General features: G+C 41.7%; 2 protein-coding genes across 2 annotated transcripts in view; both read left to right on the top strand.

Moving 5' to 3' along the window:
* clec14a (C-type lectin domain containing 14A) overlaps positions 1 to 23,141 on the top strand; it is a 483,122-nt gene that overhangs the window by 434,325 nt on the left and 25,656 nt on the right. The window lies entirely within an intron of this gene.
* LOC140270150 (heat shock 70 kDa protein 12A-like) lies at positions 5,073 to 18,931 on the top strand. The gene is made up of 4 exons (XM_072365247.1): positions 5,073 to 5,375; positions 5,611 to 5,832; positions 17,248 to 17,419; positions 17,872 to 18,931. Exons 1-4 carry the CDS (start codon positions 5,094 to 5,096, stop codon positions 18,900 to 18,902), a joined length of 1,707 nt encoding a protein of 568 aa, XP_072221348.1. The 5' UTR covers positions 5,073 to 5,093; the 3' UTR covers positions 18,903 to 18,931.

Genomic DNA, 23,141 nt, shown 5'->3' with positions numbered 1-23,141 from the left:
CTGTAAGAATATCTAAGGCTTTCTAATCAGAGAAAGACAAATTCTTATTGCTGAACTTTCTCTGAAGGCATAATGTCCCATTTATCCATAGAAGAAGGGTGATTCTCCCAGTCAGGCTGAAGAGGAGGGCTGTTCAAGGCCATAAGGCACCCCAAACTGTAGCATTCAGAGCTCAAATAACGCTTCATATCCTCAGGTTTCACGTCTTTGTGTCCAGAGAAAGGGTTCTATGGATTAGAAATAAAAACGCTTTATCAGAAAAAGTTGGGATGGTGTATGACAGACAGTTAAAAGTCAAGATGTTTCATGTTTTGTGTTGTCAGTTTAATTTGATTTGTTAATTTACATTCATTTATATTTTAGATCTGCAACACATAAAAAAAGAAAATATTAATTTAATAACTATTAATGAGGTTGAAAAAATTATACTGATGTTATTTCAAACATGTGACTATAACCATGATCTGGTCCTAAAGCAGCCTCCATGACAGGCTGAGTCTGTGAGGAGCAAAGATGTTCAGAGGATCTCCAGTCTGTCCACAAATGTGTTTAAAACAATGTTCCTCAAAGAAAAATTGGAATGGATTTGCAGATAGGTGGTGTGGTGGTTCAAGGTTCCAGGTTCAACTCCCAGCTGGGGCCTTTCTGTGTGGAGTTTGCATGTTCTCCCTGTGTGGGTTCTCTCCGGGTACTCCGGCTTCCTCCCACCGTCCAAAAACATGCATGTTGGGTTAATTCAATTCAATTCAGTTTTATTTATAAAGCGCCAAATTACAACAACTGTCATCTCAAGGCACTTAAGTAATATAGTCCAATTCAAGCCAATTGGAATTCAATTAATTTTAATCATAATCCAATGAAATCCAATTAATTAATTTCAAAATAATCCAATTCATTCATATAGAGCCCATTCAAAAAATAATATCCTAGCTAAGGAAACCAACAGATTGGACCGAAACTTGTCTTCAGTCCAATCTCCCGTCCTGAGCCTGAGGGACTGTGGAAAGGAACGACTCCCTTTAACAGGAAGAAACCTCTGGCAGAACCAGAACCAGGAAGAAACCTCTGGCAGAACCAGAACCAGGAAGGGTGGCCATCCGCCTCGACCAGCTGGGGTTTGAGAAGACAGAAAAGAGGGAAAAGAGGGGGGAAAAACACCATAACACCATTCAAAGGATACCTGCTGGAACAGGGAAACACAAGTTAATAACCACAATAATGTCACATGTACATAAAATCAATTGAGAAATTAAACAGGGGGAAAAAGAGAGCAAAGTGAGGAAAGGTGTGACAGATGAGCTCCCCCAGCAGTTTAAGCCTAATTGGTGACTCTAAATTGTCCTAAGGAGTTAGTCTGTGGCTGTTTGTCATGTTTGTCTCAGTGTGGTCCTGTTATGGACTGGCGACTTGTCCAGGGTGTACCCCGCCCCTTGCACAATGACCGCTGGGATAGGCTCCAGCCCCCCGCGACCCGACCGACCGATTAAGTGGCTATAAAAATGGTTGGATGGATGGAAATAGACTAATTAGTTATCTTTCTAAAGGAAGTCTGCCTCAGGTGGAGGAGTTTCAGCATCTCTGGGTCTTGTTCTCAGTGATGGTGAGTTGAACTTAGAGATGGACAGATGGATTGGGGCTTCGTCAGCAGTAATGAGGGCACTGCTCCCGTCAGTTTTGGTCAACGTAATGGGTTTGGTTTGGACCCAATAGCAACACAAAGACAGGCAGGTATAGTTGGTAACAAACCTTATTAGCACACGTCCAGGAAACAATGGCAGCAGGCAAAACAGTCTGTCTTCTGGCCGCTGGCCTTTAACAGTCTCTAATGAGGATTGGAGGTCAGGCCCAGCCGACCCAGACCAGGACACTGGTGAGTAATGTCTGTGAAACTCTGTCTTGTACTCACTCAGTGATGAAATAATCAGAGTCACTGAACTGCAGGAAGCCACAGAGGAGACAGGAGTAACACTCACTCTGTAGAGCTGAATCAGGTAATCACCAGATAGCCAAGGGAGCAGACAGGCAGAATCCAGAAAGGGACAGACAAGGATCGTGGTCGGGAACGGAAAGCTGAGGTTATTTCCAGGAGATCTGTGAGGCAGGGTAGTCAGAGGCAAGCAAGGTCGAAACCGCAAGATCAGGCAGAGAAACGCTGGAGAGTCTGGTGCAAGCATCGAGAACAATCTGGCAATGAGTGAGTGTGGAGCTGGGGCTTAAATACTGCCAGAGCAGAGCAGAGAGCACAGGTGAGTGGAGCTGGCTTGATGAGAGGGGTGTGTCTGATTGGCTGATTGGAGCAGGCAGGTGCAGAGTGGTGAGGCAGAGATGAACTGTGGCAGTCAAGGGAGCTGAGCCGGAAGGAGAAGCTTTCAGTTTTTTGTTCCAACCCTCAACTATAGTCACAGATCTGGGTAGTGATCCAAAGAATGAGGTCATGGATACAAGTGGCTGAAATGAGTTTCCTTCAGAGGGGGGCAGGGCTCAGCCCTAGAGATAGGGGGAGGAGCTCCATCATCCGGAGGGAGCTCGGAGTAGAGCTACTGCTCCTCCACATAGAAAGAACTCAGTTGAGGTGGTTCATCTGGTTAGGATGCCTCCTTGGAGGAAGCCCCGGGGCAGAACCATGGGATTATATATCCCATTTGGCCTGGGAATGCCTCGGGATCCCCCAGGAGGAGCTGGAGAAGGGGGCTGGGGAGACGGATGTTTGGGTTTCCCAAAGACATTTGACTAGAACTCAGATGAGCGTAAGATAATGATTCATGTATGGAGTATGAAAATAGCAGTTTCCAAGTGACTCATATACAGGTCTCTAATAGATCATACCAATTTGACTGGAAAATTGAGGTGAGAGCCCATTCCATGAGGCTGTAGGGGCAGCAAGGCTTTCATTATTGTGACCTCACAGGCTGAACTTTTTTTCTTACCTCAGGGGACCCAGTTAGACTCACCGTTAACCAAAGCTGGAGTTATTTAACCATTCTACTGGAGAGAGATTGGGACTTATTAAATTCTTGACTTTTCCACAGTGGACAAGAGGGTGGCTACCCTGCATATTCATTCATTCCTGATGGTGGGGGAGGATGCCAGAGAGGCTCAATGCACCTGAGCTTCTTGCGAGGATGTGCTGGTAACATTTGGCAGAAGCCCTAGCTCTGGAGATCTCAATGTCTCGTCTCTAGCTGAGTACAACAACAATCTGAAGAAGGCAGGCGACATTGGACCTCATGCAAGAACCACTCGTACAAACAGATTTGTTCTTAAGTCATGCGTACAAGTGATTGAAGAGAACTTACACATTCAACAATTTTTTGGTAATATAGGTTTTCTTTCAGGTACGAATAGAATTTACAAATGATCCAGACCTGTCGTAGGAGTGTAAAATAGTCCGCTGTTATTCGAATCAAGTTCGCCTGACTAATGGATTATATATTTAATTTGAAGATATCAGAAATAAATATATACATTATACCCCATAATTATGCTGACAGTATTCTGTTAAATTATGCACTTGAAGGTTAATTGGACTCTGGATGTTACAAGGTCAATGGGATGTGTAATCAGTGGCTGACTTTCTACATTTGGATGCTATCACATCTGTGGGTTTTTTGTGTGTGATTTCTCTGTTATGACTTAAGGTTTTTCACTTTTCAGGTTTCTGTTTAGTATTTAGTTCTCTCCATGTTTTCCCCAGTCAGTCTTGCACATCATTAGGTTCATCCTTGTCACCTGTTTTTGTTCACAGCTGCCCTCCATCACCAATCATCTCCCCACAGTATTTAGTTTCCAGGTTTCCTCATGTCATTGCCAGATCCTTACCACCTTACCACTGTTCACTACCATTTACTACCATTCATGTTGTCAGGTTGGTCATGTCGAGTCATTGTTAATTTTGTAATCATAGTCATTGTTATCATAGTCATAGTCACATTTTTTCATAGTTTATGTCAGGTCTTGTGTTTTGGAATTCCAGCTAAGCCGTGCTTTTTGTTTGTGTTTAAAAATAAATCAAGTTTTGCTTTATAAATATCTGCATCCGGGTCCTAACTCTTACCAAGCCACATCACAGCTTACCCCGTCGCGACAGATGCCTTAGCGTGTCAGAAAATTTCTCTCAAAATTAGGCTCAGAGTCGCTGGATACGATTAACACAAAACATTTATTTCTTGCAAGAAAGAGACAAGTCCGCACAACCTGTCAGGAAGTTGGCTCAGAGTTGTCTGACTAACAAAATGGTGCTATTACTATTTATATTGTTTATGTTTGCTGGTCACACAATGTTATGGGACAAGCCATTCAGTGTTGTGGGAAAACGACTTAGACAGTCAAAAACAATTTTGCTTGCTACACAGTGTTATGAGAACCAAAGGACAGGAGGAGGCCTCCCCCCATCACAGAAACTCTTATTCTTGCAGCTTTTCTCATAGTATAACTATACAACTAACATATCTGTGAAGTAAAATAAGGAAAATAGTTTCCTTCTATGTAGTTTATTGTTAGCTTTTTATATATCTTGTTATATCTTCATTTGTAAGTCGCTTTGGATAAAAGTGTCTGCTAAATACATAAACATAAATAAGACATATTGACTGAACAAACACTGAGCTCAGTCAGATCAGTGGCAGTGGATCTCCTGTTTAATTTACCACAGAACTTTAAGATTACATTATATTATCCAGGTATTGTTGGACCAACACTTTAAAAACTGATATCTGTTAAAAAGTTCAAATCGTGGTGTGTGGAGTTTTTTATTTGGGTTTCACAGATAATCTAAATCATGAAAGTGCTTCCTTGTCTGAACTGAAATAATAATGTATGATAATAAGCTGTACTGTGGGAGTACTGATAGATCAAAGTTATTTTTTTTAGGGATGTAACGTATTTACCTGCAGCTCAGTGTGTGTTGTCTCTCTCCGTTGTTGCTCTTATCCAAACTGAAATTGTTCAGCAGTGTTATACTATCACTTATGCAACCGTCTCTTCAGCAGGGGGTGGACTTTCAGTGAGCCATGCCTCCCCAGGTGATAAATATGCTCCAACGTTTAGTGTCTTCATTCTTTTCCTCAAGTCAACAAGCCGGTCCTGTTCCCACAATGGGTGATTCTTACATCATAGCAATAGACTTTGGCACAGCTTACAGTGGATACGCCTTCAATTTGACATCCAGAGAAGAAGAAATTGCCCCCCATTTGAAGATCTGGGGCGAAGAGGTTGGACTGGAGACCCCAAAAACTCCAACCTGCATTCTGTTTGATGAACATGAAGAATTTATCAGCTTTGGTTATGAAGCCAAAACAGATTATGTTAAAATGAAGGATGACGAAGCAAGAAAAAAGTTCTTCTTTGAAAGCTTCAAGATGTCCCTCTATGGAAAAGTGAGTAAAAATGTGGATTATTAAACGTGTTTTTGTTAAAACTATTTCATATATTCATGATACAACAAACTGTTCAGCTTTAAATACACGATTGAACAAAGTTCTGACTGAGGAAAACTAACATTAAGAGAAACATAGTTGTCTCCAACATTAACTTTTTCATTCCAAGACTTCTTTCACATGACGTTAAAAATCCTTATTGTCTAACAATATTATATTTGTCATTAATATCCAGAAACTCAACAATAATATGACGATTAAAGCTGCCAATGGGAAGTCAATGACAGCCCTGAAAGTATTTATAGAAGCTCTGAGATTCCTGAAGGACGATGCGCTGAAAACCATCAGTGCCAAAGTAAAGAAGAAGTTCCTCACCTCAGACTTCACCTGGGTGCTGACTGTACCTGCCATCTGGGATCCTTCAGCAAAGCAGTTCATGAGAGAGGCTGCAACTGAGGTAAAACTACAGATAAAGTCAAAAGTCAAATTTATCTGTAGCATTTTTCATGTACAAAACAATTCAAAGTGCTTTACATAAAAGTAAAGCATTGCAGCGGGGAGCGGGAAAGCATTAGAACTATGTAAAAGAATATAAATAGAAAGAAATAAAATAATTAGAATGAATAAAAACAAGCAACAGTCTGGATAAGTTAAAAGATACCGTGCAGATTTCATGCTTAGACACATGAGAAAAGAACTGTTTTTAACCTGGATTTAAAAATGTCTACATTTGGTGACCCGAGTCCTTGGATCTAAGAGCTCTGCTGGGTTTATATTCTCTGAACATATCACCGATTCTGGGATTTGTAAACCATCAGCAGTCTTTAAAATCTATTCTGTGACTGACTGGAAGCCAGAGTAAAGACTTTAAAACTGGTGTGATGTGTTCAGATCTCTTAGTCCTGGTTAAAACTAGCAGCAGCGTTCTGGATGACCTGATGATGCTCATAAATAATACATCTGCAATGTAATGACTTTGATTATCAGAAATAATGAAAACTAGAAAATTTCTGAAGAAATTTTGATGGGTGCCAAGCTGCTGCCCGTCTTCTGCCCGTCCACACACAGACACAGAGAGACTGAGAGAGCTGCTAGTTGCCAGATACTTCAAATCCAGTCTTAAATATGATATTGTGGTTGTTATTGGTTGATATTGTTCTGGTGAAATCAGCCTGCTTTCGACACATAAGGCCCAGTTGATCTGTTCAGAATAATGGAAAACATATGAGTCAGCGGCTGGCATGAACCTATTATCACAACTGATGTGTTGAAAGTAATGGAAACATGAGTTAGTGCGTGCTATCGCACGCATTTGTCTCGTCACCAGCTGCCATGAACCTGTTAATCTGTTCAGAATTAATGGATAACATATGAGTTAGCGCGCGCTATCGCGCGCATTTGTCTAATCAGGGGCTGGCATGAACCTATGAATCTGTTCAGATTTCTGGAAAACATGACTTAGTGCGCACCATCGCGCGCATTTGTCTAATCAGGGGCTGGCATGAACCTGTTAATCTGTTCTGAATAATGGAAATTTATGAGTTAGTGCGCGCATTTGTCTCGTCAGCAGCTGCCATGAACCTGTTAATCTGTTCAGAATTAATGGATAACATATGAGTTAGCGCGCGCTATCGCGCGCATTTGTCTCATCAGGGGCTGGCATGAACCTGTTAATCTGTTCAGATTAATGAAAATTTATGAGTTAGTGCGCGCTATCGCGCGCATTTGTCTAATCAGGGGCTGGCATGAACCTGTTAATCTGTTCTGAATAATGGAAATTTATGAGTTAGCGCGCGCTATCGTGCGCATTTGTCTAATCAGGGGCTGGCATGAACCTGTTAATCTGTTCAGATTAATGGAAAACATATGAGTTAGTGCGCGCTATCGCACGCATTTGTCTCATCAGGGGCTGGCATGAACCTGTTAATCTGTTCAGATTAATGAAAATTTATGAGTTAGTGCGCGCTATCGCGCGCATTTGTCTAATCAGGGGCTGGCATGAACCTGTTAATCTGTTCTGAATAATGGAAATTTATGAGTTAGCGCGCGCTATCGTGCGCATTTGTCTCATCAGGGGCTGGCATGAACCTGTTAATCTGTTCAGATTAATGGAAAACATATGAGTTAGTGCGCGCTATCGCACGCATTTGTCTCGTCAGCAGCTGCCATGAACCTGTTAATCTGTTCTGAATAATGGAAATTTATGAGTTAGCGCGCGCTATCGTGCGCATTTGTCTAATCAGGGGCTGGCATGAACCTGTTAATCTGTTCAGATTAATGGAAAACATATGAGTTAGTGCGCGCTATCGCACGCATTTGTCTCGTCAGCAGCTGCCATGAACCTGTTAATCTGTTCAGATTAATGAAAATTTATGAGTTAGTGCGCGCTATCGCGCGCATTTGTCTAATCAGGGGCTAGCATGAACCTGTTAATCTGTTCTGAATAATGGAAATTTATGAGTTAGTGCGCGCTATCGCGCGCATTTGTCTAATCAGGGGCTGGCATGAACCTATGAATCTGTTCAGATTTATGGAAAACATGACTTAGTGCGCACCATCGCGCGCATTTGTCTAATCAGGGGCTGGCATGAACCTGTTAATCTGTTCTGAATAATGGAAATTTATGAGTTAGTGCGCGCTATCGCACGCATTTGTCTCATCAGGGGCTGGCATGAACCTGTTAATCTGTTCAGATTAATGAAAATTTATGAGTTAGTGCGCGCTATCGCGCGCATTTGTCTAATCAGGGGCTGGCATGAACCTGTTAATCTGTTCTGAATAATGGAAATTTATGAGTTAGCGCGCGCTATCGTGCGCATTTGTCTCATCAGGGGCTGGCATGAACCTGTTAATCTGTTCAGATTAATGAAAATTTATGAGTTAGTGCGCGCTATCGCGCGCATTTGTCTAATCAGGGGCTGGCATGAACCTGCTAATCTGTTCTGAATAATGGAAATTTATGAGTTAGCGCGCGCTATCGTGCGCATTTGTCTAATCAGGGGCTGGCATGAACCTGTTAATCTGTTCAGATTAATGGAAAACATATGAGTTAGTGCGCGCTATCGCACGCATTTGTCTCGTCAGCAGCTGCCATGAACCTGTTAATCTGTTCAGATTAATGAAAATTTATGAGTTAGTGCGCGCTATCGCGCGCATTTGTCTAATCAGGGGCTGGCATGAACCTGTTAATCTGTTCTGAATAATGGAAATTTATGAGTTAGTGCGCGCTATCGCGCGCATTTGTCTAATCAGGGGCTGGCATGAACCTATGAATCTGTTCAGATTTATGGAAAACATGACTTAGTGCGCACCATCGCGCGCATTTGTCTAATCAGGGGCTGGCATGAACCTGTTAATCTGTTCTGAATAATGGAAATTTATGAGTTAGTGCGCGCTACCGCGCGCATTTGTCTCGTCAGCAGCTGCCATGAACCTGTTAATCTGTTCAGAATTAATGGATAACATATGAGTTAGCGCGCGCTATCGCGCGCATTTGTCTCATCAGGGGCTGGCATGAACCTGTTAATCTGTTCTGAATAATGGAAATTTATGAGGTAGCGCGCGCTATCGTGCGCATTTGTCTAATCAGGGGCTGGCATGAACCTGTTAATCTGTTCAGATTAATGGAAAACATATGAGTTAGTGCGCGCTATCGCACGCATTTGTCTCATCAGCAGCTGCCATGAACCTGTTAATCTGTTCAGATTAATGAAAATTTATGAGTTAGTGCGCGCTATCGCGCGCATTTGTCTAATCAGGGGCTGGCATGAACCTGTTAATCTGTTCTGAATAATGGAAATTTATGAGTTCGTGCGCGCATTTGTCTCATCAGGGGCTGGCATGAACCTGTTAATCTGTTCTGAATAATGGAAAACATGAGTTAGTGCGCGCTATCGCGAGCATTTGTCTCATCAGGGGCTGGCATGAACCTGTTAATCTGTTCTGAATAATGGAAATTTATGAGTTAGTGCGCGCATTTGTCTAATCAGGGAGTGGCATGAACCTGTTAATCTGTTCTGAATAATGGAAAACATGAGTTAGTGCGCGCTATCGCGAGCATTTGTCTCATCAGGGGCTGGCATGAACCTATGAATCTGTTCTGACTAATGGAAATTTATGAGTTAGTGCGCGCTATCGCACGGATTTGTCTCGTCAGCAGCTGCCATGAACCTGTTAATCTGTTCAGATTAATGAAAATTTATGAGTTAGTGCGCGCTATTGCGCGCATTTGTCTAATCAGGGGCTGGCATGAACCTTTTAATCTGTTCTGAATAATGGAAATTTATGAGTTAGTGCGCGCTATCGCGCGCATTTGTCTAATCAGGGGCTGGCATGAACCTGTTAATCTGTTCTGAATAATGGAAATTTATGAGTTAGTGCGCGCTATTGCGCGCATTTGTCTAATCAGGGGCTGGCATGAACCTTTTAATCTGTTCTGAATAATGGAAATTTATGAGTTAGTGCGCGCTATCGCGCGCATTTGTCTAATCAGGGGCTGGCATGAACCTGTTAATCTGTTCTGAATAATGGAAAACATGAGTTAGTGCGCGCTATCGCGAGCATTTGTCTCATCAGGGGCTGGCATGAACCTGTTAATCTGTTCTGAATAATGGAAATTTATGAGTTAGTGTGCGCATTTGTCTAATCAGGGGCTGGCATGAACCTGTTAATCTGTTCTGAATAATGGAAATTTATGAGTTAGTGCGCGCATTTGTCTAATCAGGGGCTGGTATGAACCTTTTAATCTGTTCTGAATAATGGAAATTTATGAGTTAGTGCGCGCCATCGCGCGCATTTGTCTCGTCAGCAGCTGGCATGAACCTGTTAATCTGTTCTGAATAATGGAAATTTATGAGTTAGTGCGCGCATTTGTCTCGTCAGCAGCTGCCATGAACCTGTTAATCTGTTCAGATTAATGAAAATTTATGAGTTAGTGCGCGTTGTCGCACGCATTTGTCTCATCAGGGGCTGGCATGAACCTGTTAATCTGTTCTGAATAATGGAAATTTATGAGTTAGTGCGCGCTATCGCGTGCATTTGTCTAAGCAGGGGCTGGCATGAATCTGTTAATCTGTTCTGAATAATGGAAATTTATGAGTTAGTGCGCGTTGTCGCGCGCATTTGTCTAATCAGGGGCTGGCATGAATCTGTTAATCTGTTCTGAATAATGGAAATTTATGAGTTAGTGCGCGCATTTGTCTAATCAGGGGCTGGCATGAACCTGTTAATCTGTTCTGAATAATGGAAATTTATGAGTTAGTGCGCGCTACCGCGCGCATTTGTCTCGTCAGCAGCTGCCATGAACCTGTTAATCTGTTCAGAATTAATGGATAACATATGAGTTAGTGCGCGCTATCGCACGCATTTGTCTCGTCAGCAGCTGCCATGAACCTGTTAATCTGTTCAGATTAATGAAAATTTATGAGTTAGTGTGCGCATTTGTCTAATCAGGGGCTGGCATGAACCTGTTAATCTGTTCTGAATAATGGAAATTTATGAGTTAGTGCGCGCTATCGCGCGCATTTGTCTAATCAGGGGCTGGCATGAACCTGTTATTCTGTTCTGAATAATGGAAATTTATGAGTTCGTGCGCGCTATCGCGCGCATTTGTCTCATCAGGGGCTGGCATGAACCTATTAATCTGTTCAGATTAATGGAAAACATGACTTAGTGCGCGCTATCGCGCGCATTTGTCTCATCAGGGGCTGGCATGAACCTATTAATCTGTTCAGATTAATGGAAAACATGACTTAGTGCGCACCATCGCGCGCATTTGTCTCATCAGGGGCTGGCATGAACCTGTTAATCTGTTCTGAATAATGGAAATGTATGAGTTAGTGCGCGCATTTGTCTAATCAGGGGCTGGCATGAACCTGTTAATCTGTTCTGAATAATGGAAATGTATGAGTTAGTGCGCGCATTTGTCTAATCAGGGGCTGGCATGAACCTGTTAATCTGTTCTGAATAATGGAAAACATGAGTTAGTGCGCGCTATCGCGAGCATTTGTCTCATCAGGGGCTGGCATGAACCTGTTAATCTGTTCTGAATAATGGAAATTTATGAGTTAGTGCGCGCATTTGTCTAATCAGGGGCTGGTATGAACCTTTTAATCTGTTCTGAATAATGGAAATTTATGAGTTAGTGTGCGCATTTGTCTAATCAGGGGCTGGCATGAACCTGTTAATCTGTTCTGAATAATGGAAATTTATGAGTTAGTGTGCGCATTTGTCTAATCAGGGGCTGGCATGAACCTGTTAATCTGTTCTGAATAATGGAAATTTATGAGTTAGTGCGTGCATTTGTCTCATCAGGGGCTGGCATGAATCTGTTAATCTGTTCTGAATAATGGAAATTTATGAGTTAGTGCGCGCTATCGCGTGCATTTGTCTAATCAGGGGCTGGCATGAATCTGTTAATCTGTTCTGAATAATGGAAATTTATGAGTTAGTGCGCGCATTTGTCTAATCAGGGGCTGGTATGAACCTTTTAATCTGTTCTGAATAATGGAAATTTATGAGTTAGTGCGCGCCATCGCGCGCATTTGTCTCGTCAGCAGCTGGCATGAACCTGTTAATCTGTTCTGAATAATGGAAAACATGAGTTAGTGCGCGCTATCGCGAGCATTTGTCTCATCAGGGGCTGGCATGAACCTTTTAATCTGTTCTGAATAATGGAAATTTATGAGTTAGTGCGCGCTATCGCGCGCATTTGTCTAATCAGGGGCTGGCATGAACCTGTTAATCTGTTCTGAATAATGGAAATGTATGAGTTAGTGCGCGCATTTGTCTAATCAGGGGCTGGCATGAACCTGTTAATCTGTTCTGAATAATGGAAAACATGAGTTAGTGCGCGCTATCGCGCGCATTTGTCTCGTCAGCAGCTGGCATGAACCTGTTAATCTGTTCTGAATAATGGAAATTTATGAGTTAGTGTGCGCATTTGTCTAATCAGGGGCTGGCATGAACCTGTTAATCTGTTCTAAATAATGGAAATTTATGAGTTAGTGCGTGCATTTGTCTCATCAGGGGCTGGCATGAATCTGTTAATCTGTTCTGAATAATGGAAATTTATGAGTTAGTGCGCGCTATCGCGTGCATTTGTCTAATCAGGGGCTGGCATGAATCTGTTAATCTGTTCTGAATAATAGAAATTTATGAGTTAGTGCGCGCATTTGTCTAATCAGGGGCTGGCATGAACCTGTTAATCTGTTCTGAATAATGGAAATGTATGAGTTAGTGCGCGCATTTGTCTAATCAGGGGCTGGCATGAACCTGTTAATCTGTTCTGAATAATGGAAATTTATGAGTTAGTGCGCGCCATCGCGCGCATTTGTCTCGTCAGCAGCTGGCATGAACCTGTTAATCTGTTCTGAATAATGGAAAACATGAGTTAGTGCGCGCTATCGCGAGCATTTGTCTCATCAGGGGCTGGCATGAACCTTTTAATCTGTTCTGAATAATGGAAATTTATGAGTTAGTGCGCGCTATCGCGAGCATTTGTCTAATCAGGGGCTGGCATGAACCTGTTAATCTGTTCTGAATAATGGAAATGTATGAGTTAGTGCGCGCATTTGTCTAATCAGGGGCTGGCATGAACCTGTTAATCTGTTCTGAATAATGGAAAACATGAGTTAGTGCGCGCTATCGCGAGCATTTGTCTAATCAGGGGCTGGCATGAACCTGTTAATCTGTTCTGAATAATGGAAATTTATGAGTTAGTGCGTGCATTTGTCTCATCAGGGGCTGGCATGAATCTGTTAATCTGTTCTGAATAATGGAAATTTATGAGTTAGTGCGCGCTATCGCGTGCATTTGTCTAATCAGGGGCTGGCATGAATCTGTTAATCTGTTCTGAATAATGGAAATTTATGAGTTAGTGCGCGCATTTGTCTAATCAGGGGCTGGCATGAACCTGTTAATCTGTTCTGAATAATGGAAATGTATGAGTTAGTGCGCGCATTTGTCTAATCAGGGGCTGGCATGAACCTGTTAATCTGTTCTGAATAATGGAAATTTATGAGTTAGTGCGCGCATTTGTCTAATCAGGGGCTGGTATGAACCTTTTAATCTGTTCTGAATAATGGAAATTTATGAGTTAGTGCGCGCCATCGCGCGCATTTGTCTCGTCAGCAGCTGGCATGAACCTGTTAATCTGTTCTGAATAATGGAAAACATGAGTTAGTGCGCGCTATCGCGAGCATTTGTCTCATCAGGGGCTGGCATGAACCTTTTAATCTGTTCTGAATAATGGAAATTTATGAGTTAGTGCGCGCTATCGCGCGCATTTGTCTAATCAGGGGCTGGCATGAACCTGTTAATCTGTTCTGAATAATGGAAAACATGAGTTAGTGCGCGCTATCGCGAGCATTTGTCTCATCAGGGGCTGGCATGAACCTGTTAATCTGTTCTGAATAATGGAAATTTATGAGTTAGTGCGCGCATTTGTCTAATCAGGGGCTGGTATGAACCTTTTAATCTGTTCTGAATAATGGAAATTTATGAGTTAGTGCGCGCCATCGCGCGCATTTGTCTCGTCAGCAGCTGGCATGAACCTGTTAATCTGTTCTGAATAATGGAAATTTATGAGTTAGTGTGCGCATTTGTCTAATCAGGGGCTGGCATGAACCTGTTAATCTGTTCTGAATAATGGAAAACATGAGTTAGTGCGCGCTATCGCGAGCATTTGTCTCATCAGGGGCTGGCATGAACCTGTTAATCTGTTCTGAATAATGGAAATTTATGAGTTAGTGTGCGCATTTGTCTAATCAGGGGCTGGCATGAACCTGTTAATCTGTTCTGAATAATGGAAAACATGAGTTAGTGCGCGCTATCGCGAGCATTTGTCTCATCAGGGGCTGGCATGAACCTTTTAATCTGTTCTGAATAATGGAAATTTATGAGTTAGTGCGCGCTATCGCGCGCATTTGTCTAATCAGGGGCTGGCATGAACCTGTTAATCTGTTCTGAATAATGGAAATTTATGAGTTAGTGCGCGCATTTGTCTAATCAGGGGCTGGTATGAACCTTTTAATCTGTTCTGAATAATGGAAATTTATGAGTTAGTGCGCGCCATCGCGCGCATTTGTCTCGTCAGCAGCTGGCATGAACCTGTTAATCTGTTCTGAATAATGGAAATTTATGAGTTAGTGTGCGCATTTGTCTAATCAGGGGCTGGCATGAACCTGTTAATCTGTTCTGAATAATGGAAATTTATGAGTTAGTGCGCGCTATCGCGAGCATTTGTCTCATCAGGGGCTGGCATGAATCTGTTAATCTGTTCTGAATAATGGAAATTTATGAGTTAGCGCGCGCTATCGTGCGCATTTGTCTAATCAGGGGCTGGCATGAACGTGTTAATCTGTTCTGAATAATGGAAATTTATGAGTTCGTGCGCGCATTTGTCTCATCAGGGGCTGGCATGAACCTATTAATCTGTTCAGATTAATGGAAAACATGACTTAGTGCGCACCATCGCGAGCATTTGTCTCATCAGGGGCTGGCATGAACCTATGAATCTGTTCTGAATAATGGAAATTTATGAGTTCGTGCGCGCATTTGTCTCATCAGGGGCTGGCATGAACCTGTTAATCTGTTCTGAATAATGGAAAACATGAGTTAGTGCGCGCTATCGCGAGCATTTGTCTCATCAGGGGCTGGCATGAACCTATGAATCTGTTCTGAATAATGGAAATTTATGAGTTAGTGCGCGCTATCGCACGGATTTGTCTCGTCAGCAGCTGGCATGAACCTGTTAATCTGTTCTGAATAATGGAAATTTATGAGTTCGTGCGCGCATTTGTCTCATCAGGGGCTGGCATGAACCTATTAATCTGTTCAGATTAATGGAAAACATGACTTAGTGCGCACCATCGCGAGCATTTGTCTCATCAGGGGCTGGCATGAACCTATGAATCTGTTCTGAATAATGGAAATTTATGAGTTCGTGCGCGCATTTGTCTCATCAGGGGCTGGCATGAACCTGTTAATCTGTTCTGAATAATGGAAAACATGAGTTAGTGCGCGCTATCGCGAGCATTTGTCTCATCAGGGGCTGGCATGAACCTATGAATCTGTTCTGAATAATGGAAATTTATGAGTTAGTGCGCGCTATCGCACGGATTTGTCTCGTCAGCAGCTGCCATGAACCTGTTAATCTGTTCAGATTAATGAAAATTTATGAGTTAGTGCGCGCTATTGCGCGCATTTGTCTCATCAGGGGCTGGCATGAACCTATGAATCTGTTCAGATTAATGGAAAACATGACTTAGTGCGCACCATCGCGCGCATTTGTCTAATCAGGGGCTGGCATGAACCTGTTAATCTGTTTTGAATCATGGAAAACATGAGTGAACACAGGCTGTTATAAAGCTTTTACAATAGCGCCGCCATGTTGGCTGGAGTAACTGTCAGCAAAGAAAAGCTGAAGGGTTAAAAACAACAAAAGGATTTCAAGCAGGTAATAAGTGAAAAGTCTTGACATTTCTAAAGTGTGACATTTCTAAAACTAAAAATAGTGAAAGTTTAGCAGAAAGCAAGTTGCTGAAATCCTGGTTGAAGCAGTGAAGATGAAAATAAAATAGTGGAATCATTTAAACCTTTTGGAAAAAACTGCAGAAGTGTTAGTTGAAGAAGTTGAAAGGTTAAAAATTTTTGAGGAAAAATGTGCAGTTGAAATATTAGTAAAAAGCAATTTGCTGCAGTTTCAAAAGGCCTGAAATGTCTTTTTGAAAGGAGCGGGAGCTTTAAGAAGGCAGAAAAGTAGCTGAATGGGATTAGTTGAACATGCTCAAAAAGCTGAATCTAGTGGAAATTTATCAGAAATCAAGTGATTAATAGTTAAAATGGCTTCAGTGTAATATACAGCAGGGAGTGGAAGAGTGATGTCATCAGTGATAGCAATGTTTGTCAACAGCTGCATCTTAACGAGCTCTCTCCCTGTGTAACCTGCAGAAATTGCATTTTTGGATACTATGACCTCCTGTGAGAAAACTGGAAGAGCGAGGAAAATAATTTGAAGACCGTAAGAAGCAGAAGGCTTGGAGGAACGCGGCAATGTATTTTTTATTTCAATGGAGTGAAAAAAATTTAAACAGCAGCGAGTTGAACACAGTTGAACCTGTCTCTGGCGTTCCACCAAATTTCCATTGGAGTTAGTGAGAGAAATTGAAAGGTTTCTCTCGCTTCAAGGCTCAGAGCTGAAATTCTGTAAATGTGAGCTCTTTAGTAGTTACATCAGCTGAAAGAGGACAAGTGTACCTACATTTTAAGGTATAATTTGTTTATCTGAGTTAAACAGTATTAAAGTTAGAGGAATTTGTTTGAATATAAGAAAAAGTTAAAATGATCGGTGTGCCACTCTAATCTTCTCATTCATAAAAATCAAGAAGGAGCAAAAATTTTCATGTTTTTTAAACTGTCATATTTCAAAAGTGGCTTAATATTTGAAAAAGCTGAATCATTTGGTAATAGCTGAATGTCTTGTGAACATTTTAAAGTCTGAATGGTGTCTCCAGCTGAATGTATGTTGAACTAGTTAGGTTGGAAAGAGGAGGAAGTTTTTGAAGAGTTGAAAGAAATTTCCATTCATTTGAATGACGGGAAAATTTGAATTAAAAGTTAAATAGTTTAAAAAGTTTAAAAAATATCAACACCAAAAGTCATAGCATAAATCTCCCGAAGGAGATGAACGTTTTGATACCAAAATTGTTGAAATCGGTGAAAGATTGCAGGAGTAGTTAAGTGCCAAAAAAGAGAAACAGGAAAACAATAATGAGAATGCCTTAATGCATTCTCACAATAAGTATTCACAATAGAAATATGTGTGCCCTGCCTTTGGCATTGGGCACCCATAATAACATCTCTTTGCTTCCAGGCAGGTATCGTGACCAAAGGAAATGAAGACAAACTGATCATTGCACTGGAACCAGAGGCAGCCTCAATCTGGTGTAAGAAGCTTCCAGCTGATGGCTTTATAGCAGAAAATCAGGGAGGAGACAAACTGGATCAGTCTCCTGGAACACAGTACATTGTTGTTGACTGTGGAGGTACGTTTAATTAACTGTAAGATTTTCAAGTATACTATTGAACCCACGAGCGTTCATATTTTACATTTAGTCATTTAGCAACTTCCACGCATGTTAGAGTTTCAGCACAAAAACAACAAACTCTACTGGAAGAACTGAAGACTAAATCAGTTTGAATCCATTTGAAGGACAGAATCCATTCAGAACCGGTCCAGAGGTCCAGTGTCAGTGTAAGTTAGGTGTGTTAGGGTGTTAGCTGTGTTTGATGAGGAGTTGCTCTTTGAAGAGATGATTCTTCAGAGGTTCTTGAAGGCAGAGATGGACGCCCCTGTTCTGAGGGTTTTTGGTAGCTGGATTCACCATCATGGAACTACAGATGAGACCAGTCTGGACGGAGAATGCTTGTCATTAATTTATGTTTAGTGGCCTTGCTGTCATCAGTCAGTTGAAATCACTTCATCTGTCTGTTGCAGGTGGAACTATTGACATCACAGTGCATGAAGTCCAGGAAGGAGGAGCCCTGAAGGAGCTGGATAAGGCCTCTGGAAATGATCAGGGTGGACAAAATGTCGATAGGAAATTCAAAGAGTTTCTCAAAGAAATATTCTGTGATGGTGTCTGGGATGAATATGAAAAGAACCATCCAAGTGAGGTCCAGAAAATTATGTATGATTTTACAATTTTCAAAAGAAATGATGATGATGTTGAGTTCAGCTGCCCATATAACCTGGGACAGCTGGCTCAGAAAAAGAAAGCTATAGAAAAGTTCTTTGAGCCAGTGCAAGGTGCAACCTGGAATGACGGTTCAATCACAATCTTAAAACAGAAACTGAGGTCTTTCTTTGCTGAGAGTCTGCAGGGCATCACCGAGAGCCTTGAAGAAATCTTTAAAAAAGATCTTAGAATTGAGTACATTCTGTTGGTGGGAGGCTATGCTGGAAGCCAGATACTGCGTCAACACATTACTGATGAGTTTATTGATCATTGTGAAGTTCTGTGTCCTTTTAGGCCTCAGGAAGCCATCCTTAAGGGAGCTGTAGAGTTTGGAAGAAACCCAGCAGTGGTCGCATCTCGTAAAAGTGCCTTTACATACGGGGTTGGTATCACTGAGAGATTTGATGCATCAAAGCACAGAGCAGACAAGAAATACACTAACAAAGAGGGAGACTGGTGTCAGGATATTTTCATGAAACTGACGGAAATTGATGAAGATGTAGGGTGGAATGAACACAGAGAACACATCTTATATCCATTAGAAGCAGATCAGACAGCGTTAACATTTAGTTTTTATCACACAGAGAGAAAAAGTCCACAGTATGTGGATGAGGGAGAAGTTGAAAAAATCAGCTCTTTTGTCGTTAACTCACCTGACACGACACGTGGAACAAAACGTGAAATCAAACTGACAATCAAGTTTGGTTTCACAGAAATGACAGCGACAGCCACCGACATAGATTCAGGCTCAACAGAAACAGTCGAGTTAGACTTCATGACCAAGTCATAAAGATATTTTAGGAACAACACTTTCCTCATCAATCAGAGAGTCTCTTGCTGCAGACCTCCAGTGTCAGGCTGCTTCCGGTGCAGGCTCCACTCTCAGGCCGCCTCCAGTGTCAGGACAGGTAATAACAAAGTGTGGTGTATTGGGGATGGTCGCCTTCAAACAGCCTGTGTGTAGATGATGCAGGAAGAACTCTGCTGACACCGACTTGGTCGAACACAGAAACCTTTATTGTCAACCAGGTCCGTATCAGATTTACAGAATGATGCATCAAGTCTGGAGAGATGTGTCAAGCCCGGATTCCCCAAAATCTCTCCTTACTGAGGGTGCGGTCTTCGTTAGCATCTGCCTGTTCCTAGTGACCTTGAAGATGTTGCATGTTCCCATCACTAAGCACAAAGCCCGGACATGGTGTGTGCGTAATTTTGAGCCTATTCTTGGACAAACTGACTGGGGAGTATGTTATTCTCAAAATGTCCTGATTTATATCCATAACTCCCTTACACAGATGGCAATTACCAGACTTCTTATCATTTTCCCAAGGCAACTTTGCACAGGTGGTAAACATCAGACACTACAAAAGCAAACCTCTAAAATAAAATGCTTTTTGGGCAGACCTCCAAAATAAAAAACTTTTTATGCAGACCTCCAGTGTGAGGCTGCTTCCGGTGCAGGCTCCGGTGCAAGCTCCACTCTCAGGCCGCCTCCAGTGTCAGGACATGGGTTATGTTTGCAAATTGCTGAATATTAATACCAAATGTGGATGGTTTGTAATACATAAGTTATGCTAACGGTTGACTGATGATCAGGTTATCTGACGATCTCTTATGCACAAGAAACTTCATAATAAAACTGTATACACACTTTTGGAAGAAGCCGCTTTGTTGTTGATTTATTCATGTTGTTGTTGATGTATTATTGTTGAATTAATTTTAAAATAAGCAACACTAACACGAGAAACATGAATTTATACGTTGCATTATAAGTCTACCAGCATTATTATTGCATTAGCCTACATCAATTGTCAAAAATAAACTCCATTTATAGCCTATAGTTTAATGACATTAGTCCATGTAAAAACATTGAGCTTGATGACAAATGTATTTTATGTCTGCTCAGAGGGTTATACTAAAGTAATCTCAACTGTTATGCCCCGGCTAGACGAACCTAAGGAATGACATGAACGAGTGGATACCTTCTTCACTCCCAAGCCACAGATTAAACCCGAGACACCGGTTTGCATGTTTTCAACAGAGGTTTATTTACAAATAATGAAAATAAAAATATACACTATAAACAATATGTTCTTAATCAGTCCTGTGAATGTAAAAAGTAGTGGTTGCAGCTAAGCTTTATTGACTGCAACTATTCCTTTTCACATTCACAATATGCCAAGTATCCCCGTTTATCACAAATTTCAGCACAAAACAGCCACATGTCCTCGATTGTGGAGAAGGTGAACTTGAATGGTTCCCGGATGTCATCTTCCTCCAGTTCATCAGTCTTGGAACATTCTTCCTCAGACCAAAGTCTGGCATACTGCGTTACAGCTTCTGCCATTTCCTCCTCTCCCATTGTTAGTGAACTGGGCAACTCCACCTTGGATGAAAACAAATGTTGGTTTGTTTCCACCCACTCTGCTGACTTTCTACAGATACATCTCATAAAACAATTGAAATAGAAACATTTTTAAAGATCTTGCTTTTTCAATCAAAATGTTTTAGTATTTGGTGTAAACTTCTGATGTGACAAGATTTTGATTAATGAACAATGCTGCATTCAGAAATCTTTCATAAAATGAGGAGAGATATTAATAACTTACGTTCAACTACACCATTGATGGTGATTATCCTGGCATTTTTGGAGATGATTTTTGACTCATCAAGTTGTACTGACCCCAGGCAGATGGTGCAAGTGGTCACTGTTGGGTGCAACTCCATACTGTAACTTGCCCTTGGTTTTACAAGGTCACCTGGGAGGCTGGCTGGAAGCTTTTTATGCCTGTAGATGTAGTGAACAAGCTGCTTCAAGTTCTCAGCAGCTGGTGGATACACAGTGCCTTGTTGCTGTTGGGGTGTAATTTGGGCAATCTCTGTTCTGAACACATCCAGGTTTGTCTGAAATAGATACCACTTGCTAATGTCCTTGTGGACATAGGACAATCTAGGTTTAGCACAAGGACAGTACCGTATGTTAGCTGGTGAGTTGTATGTTACCATCACCCTCCCAAGGCGACTGTAATGATGCAAAGTCGGCTCATAGACTGAAAAGCAAGATTTCTTAGGGTCCTTTTCAAATGACACTTCCACACAGAGAGGGACATGGGCGTTCAGGGCAAATTTTTTGTCTTTTTATGCACGTTGCCTTCTTAGCATCACCAAAAAATTTCAACTCGACCATCTTGGACAGCACTTCTTCCTTGAGCCATTCTTCTGTTGCAATTTCTGTGCAATGTTCAAGTGAACAGATGTGTTCACACTGGCTTCCCACTTCTTAATGGCATTAAATGACATTGTCTGCAGTCTTCACACTGCACCTTATGCTGGTGGCCCCAGCTTTTTTTGGACAAGAATAGGAACAGAAAAGCCATGCCTTGCTTTTTGGACTGCAGATATCCCATGTGTGGCATCCAAACAAACACTCTTCAATGTGCTCACTGTTATATCCCTCTTCTTACTGTGCTTCCTTTGTATATGTTTAGCCAAATTATTTTTATGGCAGACCAGTTTGCAATGAGGACATTGCACCTTCTTCTGGAGAAATAGCTGTGTTGTCTCCTGGGCAGTACATACATGTGTCTCTCCAGAGGAAGGGTTGGCAGAAGGTGTGGAGGTAGATGTAACAGCATGCACCTTTATATCTGGTTGGGGAGGAGGAACAATTAAAATGGGGGAGACAGGTGGAACGGTGGATGGTGAAAGACGGGGGGAGGGTGTGGCAGGTAAGTCTGCATTTTGTTTTGATGGGCCAGCAGCTTCAGTAGCACCCTGGCAAGCCTCCAGGTGTCTTTCCATGTCAGTTCTTCTTATAATTGATTTGCTGCATATAGGGCAATGAAAGTGCCCTGTAGTTCTGCAGTTCACATTGCACTTGCAGATCTTTTTATCTAAGAGCAAGTAAAGAAAAGTTTAAATTAGCCAACAATACATGAGAGTACACAAAGAAACAGACATACACAAATCCATACCTTTGAATATAATAGCATTTTTTGTGTGAACATCGAGGTGCTGCTGAAGCTTGGCTCGTTGGCTGGGTTTGTATTTGGGGCAAAGGGGGCAGTGGAACAGCTTACAACAAGCTGTGCAGCGTTCCACCTTAAACCCTCTACCCTCCTCATAGATTGAAGGATGCGTCTACATAATACAGAAAAAGTGCAGTTAAAATATATGTATTTCAATTGGTAAAAGTATAAAACGAGTGGAATGAAGGATATAAAAACTTAATATCCTGTCCATATAGTTATAATTTAGACAACAAATAACCTGAGCGTCAGTCAACCGTTATCGTAAAATATTACAACCCATCCATGTTAGTAGCATTCGGTAATTAGCCTGCGTAAGGCGGCTAGTAAAACGGCAAACATATGGTGCGTGTTTATGTCTATATCCATCCATCCATTCTCTATACCTGCTTTATCCTTTGCAGGGTCACGGGGTCTGCTGGAGCCTATGTCTATATCTATATGTACAGATTTTGTTACTTACTGTTGTCCAAACGGAAATCAATTGGCGGCAATAAATGTTCTTCTCCTTTTCTTTTTTACGCGCAATGTGGTTATACGCCGAACTCTTTGAAGAGACGCACAAAAAGTTTGTTATTTCCAGTCCTGACACTGGAGGCAGCCTGAGACTGGAGGTCTGTAGCCAGACCCCTCTCGATAAATTAAAACCCTGAAATAGTGAAGTCAAGTTTATTTGTAGCACATTTCATGTTCAAAACAATTCAAAGTGCTTTACATTAAATAAAAGTATTCCAGCAGGGAGTTGAAGAAGCATATGTCAATCTACATTTGGTGACAGTTTAATCTCCTCTGGCAGTTTGTTCCACTTGTTTGCAGCATAGCAGCTAAATGCTGCTTCTCCAGGTTTAGTCTGGACTCTGGACTGGACCAGCTGACCTGAGTCCTTGGATCTAAGAGCTCTGCTGGGTTTATATTCTCTGAACACATCATAAATGTATTTTGGGCCTAAACCGTTCTGAGATTTGTAAACCATCAGTAGGCTTTATTTAATATTTATTTAA

The sequence above is a fragment of the Leuresthes tenuis genome, unplaced genomic scaffold, assembly GCF_036924035.1.
Source record: "Leuresthes tenuis unplaced genomic scaffold, fLeuTen1.0.hap1 SCAF_15, whole genome shotgun sequence".
NCBI classification, from domain to species: domain Eukaryota; kingdom Metazoa; phylum Chordata; class Actinopteri; order Atheriniformes; family Atherinopsidae; genus Leuresthes; species Leuresthes tenuis.
Note: the sequence above shows the minus strand (reverse complement) of the source record. Positions and strands in the feature narration are given on the sequence as shown.